The following is a 15,921-nucleotide window of genomic DNA, read 5'->3' as shown; positions in this document are numbered from 1 at the left end:
AGAGCAGATGAGATGGGAGGCGGGAGGGGCCTTCTGCAGGGGCCACTCCTTCATCTTTTTTGCTGTTTGTCCTCTGTTCCTGAGCATTCTCTGTGCCATTTGTCAGTCTTACATAGCGGGCTCTGAGTTGCCACAGTCCTGGGTTTGAATACCACCATCTCTGTGACCTGGACAAGTAATCTAACCTCTTTCAGCCCTGGTTTTTTTACCTGCCCCTGAGGAGCCAAAGTTGTCTCCCAGGACCACTTGCTGACAGTGAGCAGACTGTCTCATCGACTGCCCGACGTGAAGCGGCCTCCAGGTGGACCGTCCCGGTGACCATCCCTGGAGCAGGGGGTGGAGAGAGGCCCTGCCTAACACAGAGAGAAGGCTGTAAAGCATTGGGCGTGGGGGCACCGTGGGGACACGATGGTCTTCTCAGGGGCGGAAGAATGGCTTGGGGAGTGTCCCATGAAGAAGGTGATCTTGACTTTGAGGAACAAACAGAGGTTTGCCAACCACACTGAGCCGAAGCAATAGTTTCAGGTAGAAGGACTTCATCTCATTCTGGTGGAATTAAGAGTATTTGGTTCATTTGGGGAACATTGGAGGCGTAGTGTGCTGCAATTCTGTTGTCTGGGATTTGGGGAAGCAAAGTGGGTGATCAACAGTTGTACAACCCTCCCAGGTGGGTACTCAAGAGGATTGAGAACGTGTCCACGTGAAAACCTGCACGTGAATGATCACAGCAGCTTGTGTGTAATAGCCCCAAGGCGGAAGCAACATAAATGTCCACGACTGGGGAATGGACGAGAATCCGGCCTCCCACCTGGACTGCCCCCCCCCCCCAGTCCTCCCTCTGTTTCCACCTTCCTGCGTTTGGCCAACATTTGTGCATCGTTACCTCTCAGCATGCGTACCATGCTTATTTGTCTATGAGGCCTTTCTTGGTCCTTCTACATCAGCTTGCATTCCTCTGGAATGTCCCTCATCGAGTATGGAATTTGCCTGTTGGAGTACTTTCACCCACTGCATTTCCATCGCTTCAGAATCGACAGACTCCTCACGGTGTGCACAGGCTCTCTGAATGAAGGCAGGCGTCCGACTTGCTGGTTTCCTGTCCCTGTCGCCCAGTGGCATGTCTTGGCATCCACATATTGTCGAGTGCTTTAATAATGCATGTTTTCCTTTTTATTTATTTATTAAAAGTTTTCTTCTTTCTTTATTGATATTAGAGACAGAGTGGAAAGGAGAGGGAGAGACAGAAACATTGATGAGAGAGAACATCAATTGGCCGCCTCCTGCATGCCCCCGACTGGGGATCAGGCCCACAACCTGGACATGTGCCCTGATCAGGAATCAAACTGGCGACCTCTTGGTACATGGGTTGATGCTTAACCATTGAGCCACTCTCGCCAGGCTGTTTTTCCTTTTTAAAATACAGTTTGATTGAGATTTAATTCACACACCACACAATTCACCCATTTAGAACGTACACCAGTTTCTTAGGACATTCACAGACATGTGCAGCCCTCCTCACAGTCCATTTTAGAACCTTTTGATCACCTCGAAAAGAAACCCTGTGCCCTAGAGCTACCTAGCAGCACATGCTGGCACTCATATCTTGCTGAATGCATTAATAATAAATACCTGTTTTTCTTTGCTTTCTTATTTTGATTTGTTTTTGCTGTTACTGGGAATGCTATGGTGACCATCTTCAGACCTTCAGTTTTCTGAGCGGGAGAGAGATTTTATCAGGAGAAGGCTTACCAGGTCAGCCGCTGCGGACATTTTTATTGCTGTTGAAACCTCTTGCCAAATTGCTTTCTGGAAGGATGGTTCCAATTATACCGCCGGCAGCAGAGCCGCTAATCCAGTGTTTATAGAACGTTGCCTTACTGTTTTAATTTGTATTTTCTTGGTAACTTGCAAGGCTGGATATTGTTTCCCCTATGTTTGTGTACTAATTGTATCTCTTTTATGTGAAGCTCTTTTACAGTCTTCTGAGTGCTATCCTGTCCCTGCCTCATGTGTCTGGGCTAGGGAGGCAGAAAGGACCCCGGCCACTGTGCTGATGAGGTCTGTAATGCTTTGAGCTGCTAATTAAGTAGTTTGCCTAAAACCTCCCTAGTTATCTGGGGCAAAGCCAAGTCTAGAACCCAGTTTTTAGCTTCAGTCCAAAGGATTTGTACGTAGCTAAATATAAACTGCATTCTGTGCCGCAATGCACCTGGGAAGGCGGCACAGACGTAGGTTGAAAAGAATGAAGACCCCTCCTGAAGGTGCTTCACTGTTTTCTGGAATGAAGCTGAAGGTATCAGGGAAGTCTCTTCTGAACATTTTGTGGTAGGTCCCCTTAGCTTAACTTGAAAAGATGGCTGGGACTCGAAGTAGCACGTGACAGGGCCAGCTTCAGACCGGCGGGGTGGGTTTCACAGGCAGGGTACAGTGTCACCCACGTGGCCGCTTTTTGGTTCCTTGAACATGCCGAGATTTTGTTTTCTCTTTTTGTGTTTTTCTCCATCTCAGAACATTGGTAAAGCTCTTACCCCCCCTTTTACATGACCAGCCTTCCGACCTTCAGAGCCGGGGGCGGGGGGTGGGGGGAACCCGTGCGTTGCCTCCCAGGGCCCAGCCTCTGTCGTCTTTCTAGGTAGGAGTTTCAGAGGAGTGGACCACTCCTTACGGCTGGTCCTACTGCGTGCCTCCTGATGAATTACTCTGGGGAAGCCAGGCCCTGAGGGCCGCTCGGCTGAGGAGCTCTGGGACCAGGAGAGCTACTTGCTGTATTTGGATGGAGGAGTGTGAAGCCCGGGGAGCTGCTGGCAGTGTCCTGGGTCCTGAGGGTCCCGAGGGAGAAGAGTCTGGGAGTGGAGCCCCACCTTCTCCTCTGTAGCCTGCTCCATCCCAGGAAACACCGAGATTAACTCCTGGAGACCTCGGGCCGCCCAGGCAGGACGTGTTTCCTGACGGCAGGAGCTCTGCTGTGCTCAGACCGGCTCTGTTGTGTCTGTAGCACCTGAGGTGGCGGTGGGCACACAGTGGGCGCCACGGGGGCTGGACGGCTGGTGACGCCCGTGACCTCTCAGGAAGTGCATGTGACAGGGCTTTGGTGATGGCTTGTGGTTGGAATGGGATTTTTTTATTTAAAAACAAAAAAATTTTTGTTAGTCCTCATCTGGGTATACTTTTTCCATTGATTTCTAGAGAGAGTGGGAGGGAGGGAGGGAGGGAGAGAGAGAGAGAGAAACACTGATGTGAGAGAGACACATGAACTGGTTGCCTCCTGCACGACCCCAACCAGGGCCAGGGACGAACTGCAACCGAGGTACCTGCCTTTGGCCGGAATCGAACCCGTGACTCTTTGGTCTGTGGGCCAACATTCTAACTGCTGAGCCAAACTGGCCAGGGCTCTTTTTTTTTTAAATACGTTTTTATTGATTGTTTTGTTTATTTATTTATTTTAATCCTCACTCAAGGATATTTTTCTATTTATCTTCAGATAGAGTGGGAGGGAGGGAGAGAAACATTGATCGATGTGAGAGGGATACATCGACTGGTTGCCTCCCGCATGACCCCACCAGGGCTGGGGACGAACTGCAACCAAGGCAGGTGCCCTTGGCTGGAATCGAACCCATGCCTCGTTGATCCGCGGGCTGACACTCTACTGCTGAGTCAAACCTGCCAGGGCTTATTGATTGTTTTAGAGAGAGAGAGAAAGAAACATCGATGTGAAAGAGAAACATGGATTGCCTGCCTCCTGCACGTCCCCCTCTGGAGATTGAGCCCGAAACCTGGGCATGTGCCCTTACTGGGAATCGAACCGGGACCTCTCACTCCATGGGATGATGCTCAATCCACTGAGCCACACCATGAGGCAGCTTGACACTCTTGACCAGTGAATGCTTTTCCTGTAGCCCTTGCTTGCTGGTGGGGCATTCTTGATAGCACAGCACCACTGCCCCCTGCTGGTGGGTGGTGGCATGTTTCATTTCTTTGAAGGAAAGAAGAAACCACTCATTGAGCTTGAAAACACTTAAAGAATAGCCTTCCATCCCAAAGGGCGTTGCCAATGGAAAAGGAAGAAGTAGCCTTTTGAAAATGACCAGAACTGTACAAACTGCTGTATCAGTCAGGGTTCAAAGGGCATCGATACACGCGTACCTAATACATACAAACTGGGGAGAGAAAACCCGCTCAGGCTTGTTAGTGTGGAGAGGAAGACTTCATTCAAGACAGTTGCTGCAGCAGAGGGACATTGAGCGCAACTCCGAACACAACAAGGACAAGTGGGGATTCAGAGCCTACAGCAGAGGGAGGGAAGTGTGGATGGAAGACTACTGAGGAGATAGCAGGGCCAGGGGATTCAGGACTTAGACCTCAAGGGCAGGGTAGAAGCTTGATCAGATACTGTGGATGAATAGATATCAAGGGTGGGAGGGGGCTGACTTAGTGGGTTTCTGCTACAATTGGACCAGGCAGGTCAAGGACGGCCCAGTCAGAGCGGGCTCAGGGCAGCCTGTCTGCAGCTTGGTCCAGGAGAGGTCCCTGGAGTGCCTGCCCAGACATGTCCCCACACAGACCACCCAGGGCAGGGGCGTGGCTGTGGGTTCCGGAGCCCTTGGCAGGCAGTTGGAAAGGGATGGTGGGTGTGCAGGCAGCAACTACAGGCTGGAGCCCACCAGCCCGAGCTGGACCCCACGGGGATGGAGTGGCCCCATGCCGGCTATCAGCTGCTCCCAGCTCCCAACTTTGGTGATGGGGGTTGCTGAAGGGCAGGCTGGCACCCTTTACTGTTCACTCACCTGGCTGGAACCGGCCCCTCCCGCAGGGTCTGAGCACCTCGTGTCTTCAGGTCCCACGTGCACCAGAGCTGCTTTGGGAATGGGGTTCGGGGATGTGTCGTCTCAGCCAGAACAGCCAGACACGGCGGGGAAGGCTGGGCTTGGGGTGTGAATCCCTGTCCCAGGAAGCGGGAGAAAAATCCCATTGAGAAAAGTTGTTTTTGTTTGTTTGTTCCTCTCTCTAGCATATTTGATATTTCACTTCTTGTTTGACCAGGGACAACTTTTTGTTTTGTTTTGTTTGGCATGCCCACACGCAGGTTTAGGTGAGCTAGACGGGTAGCTCCCCTACACATCTCTCTCCTCCTCTTCCCCTGCTCGAAAACTGTCCATCTGAGATTGTGCGATGCCCTCTGAATGGGAGTGACTTGAACTGTGGAGAGAATAAGGAGCAATGGAATTCCCAATGCCTGCAGGGTGCTTGGTCTCACACACAGCAGATCGGTTTCTGAGCTGTGAGTGCAATCACAGTAGAGCCGAGGGCTCGGAAGGGTGCCTTGCGGGGGGTCCAGGACTGCTCTGTGGAGGACAGTCACACAGGAGAAGGCCTCTTCGTTTCCTTCTATAAATAACTACTGATCATCTCTCACGAGTTGGACCCCACGCTGGAAACCAGCTGTGTAAGAGGTGACCTCCGAGCGGAGCCTCGCGAGCCCGTGGGGCAGTGCCCAGCAAGGGAGTCCTGAGCGCTCCTGAGTATGCGGCACAGCAGGTGTCCCAGATGCCGGCAGAGGCCTGCAGAGCGCGGGCCCAGGACCAACAGGGCTGCAGCTGGCCTGGCTGAGGGGTGAGGACTCGTCCTGCGGGGGTGCAGGGGGGCCTGTCAGCACGGTTGTCATGTCACCTCCTTCTTCATCATGGGGAAGGATGGGAGGGTTGGGGTGAACTGGAGACACTGGGCTGGATTATTTTGGACTAGAAAGAAGCCAAAGTGTGAGCTGGACGATGTGGCAGTCACTGACAAACACCGGTCACTTCTGACACAACTACGGTCTCAGCTCCTGGCATCCTCTTCCTGAAGCCCTCTGCTGTCCTGTGCTTGGTGACCTCAGCCTCGTAGAGGTCCATCAATGCCCGTCCCTGCTCCACCTGCGCTCCCTCCCGGCGGCTCACCTGGCCCAGGGCTCCAAGAACTCTGTCTGCGTGCCTGGCTCTCACGTTTCTCAGAGCTCCAGACTCAAACGTCTAACTGCCTACCCTCCTTCACTCCCCCAGCGGAGCGCGTGCCACCACTGTCTGTCCATCTGTTCAGGCCAGAAACTAAGTCACGTCATCGTGTCCTGAGAGTCATTTCCCTCCGCTTGCTCACGAGGTGATGGACTCCTGGGGGAACGGGACCACGTCCGTCCACCTTCTGTCTCTCTTCGGTTTGGATGATGCTCTCACCTGCGATGTCGTCAGTGTGTGCGGACCTGAGCTAATTTAACACCGCCTTTCCCAGCCCCTTCTCAGTAGGGGTGGACGAGACCCGCCAGGCACAGGAGACTGCGGGCCCAGGGAGCTCGTTGTCTTGGAAGGGGGAGGGCCCAGTGGCGTGTTCGAGGTAGGGTCTCCCTCTCAGAGGCAGACGCCGCCTGTGCGTTAGAGGGGCGTTCACTGAAGTAGTGTGAGCAGCTTTAGAAGGGGAGGTGCCCTGAACTGGGGTGAGATCTTTCTAGGACGACAGTGGCCCCTCATGGAGGTTTCGGGGACTGTCCAGGGAGGTGACTTGTGAGGGGCTTGGCCCAGTGCCAGCTCCTGGAAGGTCCTTATTAAATGTCAGCCGCTGCCCGGCTGTGGCCCCTGAGCACTGCCAAGGACAGCTGTGTGAGGACTGCAGCTGCCCCCGTGGGCTCGCCCCGCCCCCGAGAGGGGCCCTCAGGAGCGCCCTCCTCCCCGGGCATGTTCGGAGGCGGTGCTCTTCACTCGCGCAGAACACTTGGAAACCCTGATTTTCCTTCTAAAATTGTTGTGGCAGTTCAACTTTGAAGTGTTTTTGAACTGATCCGTATTATATAAATAAGGTACGCTCCCTTAGAAATCTTGGAAAACATAAACAGAGAGAAGAACGTTAGGTGTGATCCTGCGTGGGCCAACGCTGTCGGCATTGCCATGTGTTCCTGGTGGTGTTTCTACTCTTTTTTAGATTAGATTACCTTAGAATGGAATTTATTTCATAAATGTAATCTTGCATCCTGACTTTCCGTAGAACATAGCAGACATCTTCCACGTCACAGCAGACTCCTTGTAAACGTCATTCTCAGTTTTGCGTGAGTTCGCATTGCGCGCTGTGCTGCGTCTCATCCAACCATCGCGTCATCATTGCATGTGCAGTCTTTCTAATTATGCACTAAGTCTTCCTTCGTCCGATAACTTCTCCTCCTGGGTGTTACATTGAGATCTCTAGAGATACTTAAATATTCTAGGTGGTGCTTTCATAGATGATGATACAATAAGCTGATGGCTTGAAATAATTGCCTTTCGTTTGGTAGAACATGTTTATGTACTTGAAGAGAACAAGGAAAACTATTTAATCTCCGGGTGTATTGAAGGACTGCCTGTCAGGGCCTCCCAGGTGTCCCTATGTAAATCAAGTGAGACACAGAGAAGCAATGCCTCCCGTTAGTGTGTCTCTGTGAAGGGGCGGCTCTGCCCCCGGGTGGTGGGGCTCAGTCCAGCCTGCAGGGGCAGGCCTTGCGGACGGGACTGTTCCGAGCGTTGTGGTTGGACTATTGCTCTGCGTGGTGTGTTTGCAGAGTGAAGAAAAGCTGAGTTGACTTTTCTTGCCATGTGAGATGTTTAACTGGCTGAACATTGTGTTTCCAGCTGCCTGTGCTCTGTCCTGTATTTTCACATGTTGGGACAGTCTGGGCAGGCAGTGCAACAAAACGGGAAAAGCTAGAAAGAAGTTTGAGCTCGTAGGTCTGAGTGTAAATGTCGTACAGCCACTTATTACCTGGATGACCCAGGAAGGCTCCTGTGGCCTTCCCAAGCCTCAAGCTCCCTGTCTGTAAAATGGGCACAATCATGCCTCAGGAAGCCAATCGTTCTGTGTGGGGGAAGAGCCCTGGCCTGGAGAAGCCTGGGCTGACAGGCTTAGCCTTGCTGACCAGCAGTGAGCTTGGAAGAGAGAGGCTATATCCTGGTCCTCAGTGTCCCCATCCCTACAGCGGCTGATGACAACACCTCACTCCCCGGGTGCGTGCTGATATTCAGGGGGGGTGCAGTGAGCGCCCGAGCGAGTGCCTGGCTCGCGGACCTGCCTGTGCGCGCGCCAAGTGTCTCTCCCCACTCGGGACTGGCTCCCACCCAGCTCTGAGATTCTTGCTGCTGGGCTCCTGCCCCCACTGGTTACTTTTGAAGATGACCAGTGACCACCTAACTCCCAAGTGTGGCATTGGGCTGTTTTGTTGCGTTTGTTTTATTGAATTTATGGGGCGGCATTGCGGCGAGGGGTTTGGGTCTGCACCCTCACTGACCTTCCCATCACGTTCACCGCGTTGTTCTCTCCTGGTTTCCGAGTCTCACTGAACTAGGACTGTTTCTTCCCAAACTCATTTCCGAGTTCTTTCCTTTCTCAGTGCCCTGACCTCTGCGTCCCCAGAATGCTGTCCTAGGGCCCTCTGGCTCTCCTGTCGCCTCTCGTGGCCACAGAGCCCAAGTATTCATCGGGCTCGGTGCTGATTGGCTGACTGGCTGTGGGCGTGGGCGGTTGAAGCCTGCTCAGTGCAGCACAGCCTGTGTGTGTGTGTGTGTGTGTGTGTGTCTGGGGTGGGGGTGGGGGTGGGCACAGTGGTGCCTGCCTGCCTGTTACCTCGAGTTCAGAGCAGGGAGGTGTGTCTGAGTGTTGTAGCTGCAGTCTGTGAGCAGGTGCCCGGAGCAGGTCACGGACCTGAGCAGACACTGTTCCTTGTCACCTCTATCCTCTTCCTCCTTCCCAGGGAAAGGGATGGGGTGGGCATAAAGAATGTGGACTTGTCCTTCTTCTCTTAAATGCCCTTATTCAGATGGACTGCAGACTCCCTGGGGGTGGATGGGGCTGGTGTTTTGCTTGGTACCTAGTAATTGCTAGGAAAATATTTGTTAAGGAATAAAATATACTGATTCTGCATTCTGCCTGCCCACAGACTTTCTTGGAAAGTCCGATGTCCTAGTAGATAGTAACTTAATTTCCTTTTCTTTTTTTTTTTATCCTCACCCGAGGACATTTTTCCATTTTTTGTTCAGGTAGAGTGGGAGGGAGAGAGAGGAACAGAGAGAGAGAGACATCGATGTGAAAGGGACACATCGAGTGGCTGCCACCCACATGACCAACCAGGGCCGGGGACAAACTGCCACTGAGGTACATGCCCTTAGCGGGAACCGAACCCAGGTCTCTCAGGACCGCAGGCTGACGCTCTAACCGCTGAGCCAAACCGGCCAGGGCAACTTAATTTCCTTTTCTATCCACAGCCCGTAACTGGAGCAGCTGCGAGGGGTCATCTAAATAGACAGAATAAAGCCTCTCCTTTCTTTTGGGCTCTTGTGGTCACTGTCCCTTCATCGCTGTCAGGATATTAGACTCATTGAACCTCAGGGTTCGGGTTGAGAATTTCATTTTTGCTTAAATGAAATATAAGCTTCCCACATTTACTTTTGTTTAAACTTTGTTTTGTTTTTATTTTCTTTTTAGAGAAGAAAGATGTGACTCAGAGCCTGGAAAGCTACACCTCCAAGTGCCCGGGGACCATGGAACTCATCACCCTCCCCGACGGCCTCAGCCTGCCGCCCGTGCCCCTCACCAAACTGCCCATTGTCAGGTAGGACAGGCCCCGCCCGAGTGCGGAGGGTGCATCACGGTGGGACGCTGTCCTCGCTCCACATTGGTCGTGGCCTGTATCTGCCCATTGTCTCGTCGGGCCTCGCCCACGGCCCCAGGCAGAGTGAGTGGGTACCCACAGGTGAGAGGGTCCAGGCAGAGTGAGTGGGTACCCACAGGTGAGAGGGTCCAGGCAGAGTGAGTGGGTACCCACAGGTGAGAGGGTCCAGGCAGAGTGAGTGGGTACCCACAGGTGAGAGGGTCCAGGCAGAGTGAGTGGGTACCCACAGGTGAGAGGGTCCAGGCAGAGTGAGTGGGTACCCACAGGTGAGAGGGTCCAGGCAGAGTGAGTGGGTACCCACAGGTGAGAGGGTCCAGGCAGAGTGAGTGGGTACCCACAGGTGAGAGGGTCCAGGCAGAGTGAGTGGGTACCCACAGGTGAGAGGGTCCAGGCAGAGTGAGTGGGTACCCACAGGTGAGAGGGCCCAGGTAGAGTGAGTGGGTACCCACAGGTGAGAGGGTCCAGGCAGAGTGAGTGGGTACCCACAGGTGAGAGGGTCCAGGCAGAGTGCGTGGGTACCCACAGGTGAGAGGGTCCAGGCAGAGTGAGTGGGTACCCACAGGTGAGAGGGTCCAGGCAGAGTGAGTGGGTACCCACAGGTGAGAGGGTCCAGGCAGAGTGAGTGGGTACCCACAGGTGAGAGGGTCCAGGCAGAGTGAGTGGGTACCCACAGGTGAGAGGCAGAGTGAGTGGGTACCCACAGGTGAGAGGGCCCAGGTAGAGTGAGTGGGTACCCACAGGTGAGAGGGTCCAGGCAGAGTGAGTGGGTACCCACAGGTGAGAGGGTCCAGGCAGAGTGCGTGGGTACCCACAGGTGAGAGGGTCCAGGCAGAGTGAGTGGGTACCCACAGGTGAGAGGGTCCAGGCAGAGTGAGTGGGTACCCACAGGTGAGAGGGTCCCAGGCCATGGCCTCGCACAGCTGCCTGGGTTACCTTGCTGTCCAGCGGCAGAGCCAGACACAGACCCGTGTCTGCCCGTCCTGACTGCTCTGCCGCGATCTACTGAACCTGGCCTGTCTCTTCTGCTTATGAGGTTCCAGAACTTTCTCAGGCTCTTAGACTGTGTAGCCCTGCGACACCGGAACAGTGCGACTCCTCGAGCAAAGCGCACACTTTGTGCCTTTGCTCAAGCCCCGCCCCTCTGGAATTCCTCTCTCCTCTCCTGACTGTATTCGGCTTGTTCTTTGAGACTCATTCCATGCCTACTTTTGTTTTTTTAATCCTCACCTAAGGATGTTCTTTCATTGATTTTGAGAGAGTAAAAGGGAGGTAGGGAGGGAAGAAGAAAGAGAGAGAGAGAGAGGGAGAGAGATACCGATGTGAGAGAAACATCAATTGGTTGCCTCCCACACATGCCCTGACCTGGGCCAGGGATTGAACCTGTAACCCAGGTATGTACCCTTGACTGGGAATTGAACCCCAGACCCTTTGGTGTGTTGGCCCATGGTCTAGCCACTGAGCACGCGGCGCAGGGCTAGAGAAGTTAGCCCTGTTTGTCCCGGTGACTCATTCTTTGTGTCATTCACACCTGATCTCATTAAGAACAAGACAGAAAGCGGCAGGAGATTGCAGGAGTCCCCGTGGACGCCCTTCCGCTCACAGGAGCACCAGCACCTTGGCAGACTGGAGGGGACTTGCTTTGGGAGGCTCGGCGGTGAGAGTACCTCGCAGCCTGCTGTGTCCCTGTTGCTTACCGAGCAGGATCCAAGTCGCTTGTTTCCTGTGCCTGCAGGGCCCCTGTGCCTGCTGATGTGCAGACTGGCGTGGCCCGGGCCGCACAGCGCACCCCCTGCAGGAGCACTGGAGTGGGCAGAGCTGGGGCGGGTCTCTTCCCTGTCCGGACCCCATCTTCTGTGAAAGGCCTTCTCCCACCTTACTCTGCCCGATAGTCATCCTTCCGGATGTTCCGCAAGGACTGGCTCCCCCGAAAGCCTGTCCCCGAAGTCACCCAGGCGCATGTGGCCACACCTCAGAACCTGCGCGGTCGCAGGGCTGTGAGCTCCGGTGCGGAAGGGGTCCCACTGTGTGTCTCCCTCCTGGCTGTGACGGGTGGGTTTCTGATGAGCCGCTGGCAGAAAATGTATATTTTGTTTGGCGTCTCTGTGGCAAAGATTTCATCATTCAGAAAATAAAGAATTTGTGGTTCTCCCTTATTTCACAAGGATGTAAGAGCCAGGACAAGTACTAAATGCCCAGATGTCTCTTACCTTTAGAATGATGCTAGCCTAGTGGTGGAGACAGGCAGGTGTGCTCATGGTCCTAAAACAGTGGTGTACGTGCTGTGTGACAGGGAGGTTCAGTGAGGTGTTGGGGGACACAGAGGAAGGGTTGCTAGTCCAGTGTTGGCACTAGGCCAGTTGTAGGTCGAAGAGGATAAACACCTGGCGTTACCTGGCGTTACCTGGCGTACAGGTCCGGGAGGGTCTTCCAGGCGTAGAGGGCAGCTTGTCTCAGGGCTGTTCAGGGCTCAGCGTTGCTCAGTGCACACTGCAGGCTTGCTACCAGAGGAGGGGGAGTAACCAGCTTCCCCAGGGCGCGGAGGGTGGGTCCCAGCACAAGCATTGCTGCTCCCCGACCTCCCAATTCTATGTTGAAGCCTTAAACCCCTTGGGATGGGATTTGGAGGTGGGGCCTTTGGGAGGTGATTTGTTTTAGATGAGGTCATGCGGGCGGGGCCCCGTGATGGGATTAGTGCCCTTATGAGGAGATGAAGGGACCAGAGCTTTTCTTTTCTTTTCTTTTTTTTTATCCTCACCCGAGGACATTTTTCCATTTTTTATTCAGAGAGAGTGGGGAGGGAGAGAGAGAGAGAGAGAGAAAGAGAAACCTCAATGTGAAAGGGACACATCGAATGGTTGCCACCCGCACGACCAACCAGGGCCGGGGACAAACTGCAACTGAGGTACGTGCCCTTAACGGGAACTGAACCCGGGTCTCTGTGGACCGCAGGCTGACGCTCTAACCGCTGAGCCAAACCAGCCAGGGTGGGACCAGAGCTTTTTCTCTCCTCCCTGCGAGGACCCCGTGAGAAGGGGGCTGTCCGTGAGCCAGGAGGGCCCTCATCGAGAAGCCATGTTGACACCTTAGCTTTCAGCCCCCAGAAGTGTCAGAAAGAAATGTGTGAGCGAGCCTCCGGCTGTGGTGTCTGTCACAGCAGCCCCAGCTGCCTGGGGCAGGACGCTAACAGCCTGGATGGGCCCAGCCTCACAGTTGGGAGTATCTGGTGTCAGACGGACGGCTGTACACCAAGCCTTTCTTCACCAGTGCAGCTTCTCACGGGTGAGCTTTTGGCAGGAGTTGGGCAGCGGACAACTCGAGGTTATGCGCCGAGGCAGAAAAGGAGACGCCAGGTGCTCTGTGCTGCTGAGCGAGGTGGCCGACCGCACACCGGCCTGGAGCGTGGCAGGTGCCCAGCAAGTTGGTGTGGGGTGGCCGTGTTCACATGGGGTGAGGACTGTCGCCCTCTTACAAGCCAGTGCTCTGGTCTCTTCCCGCAGAGGGCCCAGGATGGACCTAGGGCTGGGGCCACTGTTTTTTCTTAGAAAACAAGTCTGTTTTACTGCATTCACCAAATATTTCAAGTGCATGGAGACATGCACTTCATCAGTTAAAAAGAAAAATCGAAGTCAGACGTACCTGCAGCCACGGGTGGAGCTCAGCGCCGTGCATGCTGCAGGCTGAAGCCTGGTGGTGGTGCAGTGACGGGTGGGAAATGCCCACGTCTGGGCGTCAGAGACAGACCTGCTGTGTGGAGTGTTAGCGGCAGCTCACTTATGTGGTGTGGCTTCATAATGGTGATTTTGGTTTCAGCGTAGATGTTGGGAGCCATTTTTGTCTGCTGAGGACTTTCCTAGTGTTGGCAGTGACACCATCTCCTCGGTTTGCAGGTAGCTGCTCCCCTGTTCCGTGTAGCGTGGGCCGTGCCCTGGCTCACCCGAAGCGGTGTCACGTAACCGTGGTGCGAATAGTGAGAAAAGGCACCACACGCCCCCAAACCATCCCTGTTTGGATCCTAATTCAATTAATCAATATTGATTGAGTGCCAAGGATGTGCCTGGGCCCATGGTCAGTGCCAGGGGTGCAGCGATGGTCCGTCATGAGTCCATGTGCCAGGAGGCTGCCAAACCCTCACCAGTCACTGCTCCCCAGGGTGAAAGCAAAGAGAGCCCAGTTGAGCCTGAGCAGTCTCGTTTTATCCCCCACAGCACTCTCCACGAAGTGGCCATGCACATAAAGCCTGAGTCCCAGCCCAGACGAGCACGGGGCTGGGCACGCACTGCCGGTCCTGACCGGCTGAGAAACTGGAGCGGAGTTCACGCCACTTACAGAGAGCCAGCGGGCTTTCGCCGGCGTGGGGTGGGGTGGGATTGGCTGATGGTTTTTTCTGATGAACCAACATTGAGCTCCTTCAACCTGCAAAGAGCTCTCCAGTTAATGAGGCTGTTTTTATTGATAAGGATCAAAACCTTCCTGTCAGAATGAGCCTCAAGTCTCTTTGAGTGGCTCCAGTGCTCTTAAAACGTAAACTCTTTAAGTTAATTACGCTGTTTGAGGAGGGATTACAGGCATTTATTCAGAAAGGTGCGTGGAGGTGAGCTATTCGGGGCAGTTTTCCTGGCGTCTGGAACAGGGCAACCCCAGCCTCCAGACACCAGTTAGGGTGCGGCTTCCACGATCCCCCAGGGCCCTGCCCTTGTCCAGCATCTTCTGTCACGGTTGGTGGAATTGCTGAGCCCATAGCCTCCCGAGGGATTTCTTGCCCGAGAGCCTTTTGAAGATAATGAGACGTGTACAGTAGCATTCAGGAGCCAGAGCGGTGGTCCCCCAGCACTGACCTGGCCGGTGTGTGCACCTGTTCTGGCTCTCTCAGCCATGCCGGGCGTGGGAGGGTGGGCGACCCCCACCTGTTCCAGATGTGGGGCAGGTGTGGCCCCTCTGCGCAGGGCTCTCCAGCAGGGCCTGAGCATGTTTCTGCTGTAAACAAGGTCGATGGGGTCCAAAGCAAGGCAGAAAGGGGAGCCGTTCTTCCCGAGTTGCTCCTCTTGCCGCTGAGTTTGTGTCGTCCCCTCATTAGCATTCCACCGCTGCTGTGCACTGCCGGTGAGCCAGCACTAAGCTGCGAAGGCAGGTTTTCAGAAAGTCAGCAGTCTCTGCGGTCTCTGAGCGGAGCCCTGAAAATAATTTCTGTCTCGGACGTTTTATCCCTGGAATTCTGCTGTCCTGGAGGCAGCTTCGTAGAACAAACAGACTGTTACTAGTTCTGCAGTGACTCATGCTACACGGATCGTTTCCCTTGGGTCAGGTGCCTTGAGCGATGGTTTTTCCACGGGGTGCAGTTTATAACAGACGTTGGTGCTCCATTTTGGGTTATGAATGAGTGTCGTGACCGCCTGTTGCTCTGCTTGTCTGGCTGACCACGCCCTCCAAATTCCTTTGCACGATTTGAAACCTTCTACGTGATCTGGAAATTCTGTGCTTCTGTAGATGGTTTGTGGAATCGCAGGAAACATCTCGTCTTGGGGTGACTGTTGCGTGAGAAGAAAGCTGTCTGTGTTGCAGGACAACGGAACCGTCTCACAAATGGGGACACTCCGAGGCTCCCATGGACCCTGCCTGGGCCGAGGCTCAGACGCAGCTTGCGGCAGGATTGGGACCAAAACGCAGTCTCTTCATGACAGCCCACTGTCGCCATCTTTGTTCCAGGGAGCTGGCTCTGTGCTTATAAGCAAGTGCCGTGTTAGGGAGGGGGCGAGAAAGGCTTCTGTGCATCTGCCATGTGTCAGGTGCGATGCCTGGTACCTTACACAGATGAACTCACTCGCTGAGGCTCGAAGATCCCACTGTGGACTGCTCCCCCGGTCTGCCTGCAGTTGGAATCAATAGAACGAAACGTCTGTCTCGGGCAGGTGGAAGAGACAGTGGACAGCATGGCTCAGGTCTGGCTGGGTGATGTTACCCCAGCCTCTGGCAAAGCTGGTGACCTGCAGCTTGTTGTAGGGGCCAAAGCCCTTTTCTGTTTGTGCGGAGGGCAGGACAGCAGGCAGGCCCCCGAGAAGGGCCCAGGTGGTACACACACTGTTCTCCTAAACTCACCACCTTCCTTAGGAGTGAGGATGGGGCAGAGCGAGGTTGGCACTGTCCTGTAAGGATGTGTGTTCCCACGGGAATGGAACCCAGGGAAGGAGAAGTGTTCTTTCTGCGCGGTGTTATCAGGCACCTACACTTTTCCTATTTTACACGTTGTGGTTCAGGGAGATGAC

At 54.3% G+C, this 15,921-nt stretch overlaps 1 protein-coding gene across 3 annotated transcripts in view; it reads left to right on the top strand.

Moving 5' to 3' along the window:
• The window catches only part of TRAPPC9 (trafficking protein particle complex 9), a 269,592-nt gene that overhangs the window by 48,014 nt on the left and 205,657 nt on the right, over positions 1-15,921 (top strand). For all 3 annotated transcript variants that reach the window (XM_036263854.1, XM_036263852.1, XM_036263853.1), the window contains one exon: positions 9,475-9,601. In XM_036263854.1, the coding sequence (XP_036119747.1) occupies positions 9,475-9,601 (127 nt within the window). The remainder of the gene's footprint in view (positions 1-9,474; positions 9,602-15,921) is intronic.

This window comes from Molossus molossus, unplaced genomic scaffold (assembly GCF_014108415.1).
Source record: "Molossus molossus isolate mMolMol1 unplaced genomic scaffold, mMolMol1.p scaffold_m16_p_16, whole genome shotgun sequence".
NCBI classification, from domain to species: domain Eukaryota; kingdom Metazoa; phylum Chordata; class Mammalia; order Chiroptera; family Molossidae; genus Molossus; species Molossus molossus.
This window is presented reverse-complemented; position numbering and strand designations above follow the sequence as displayed.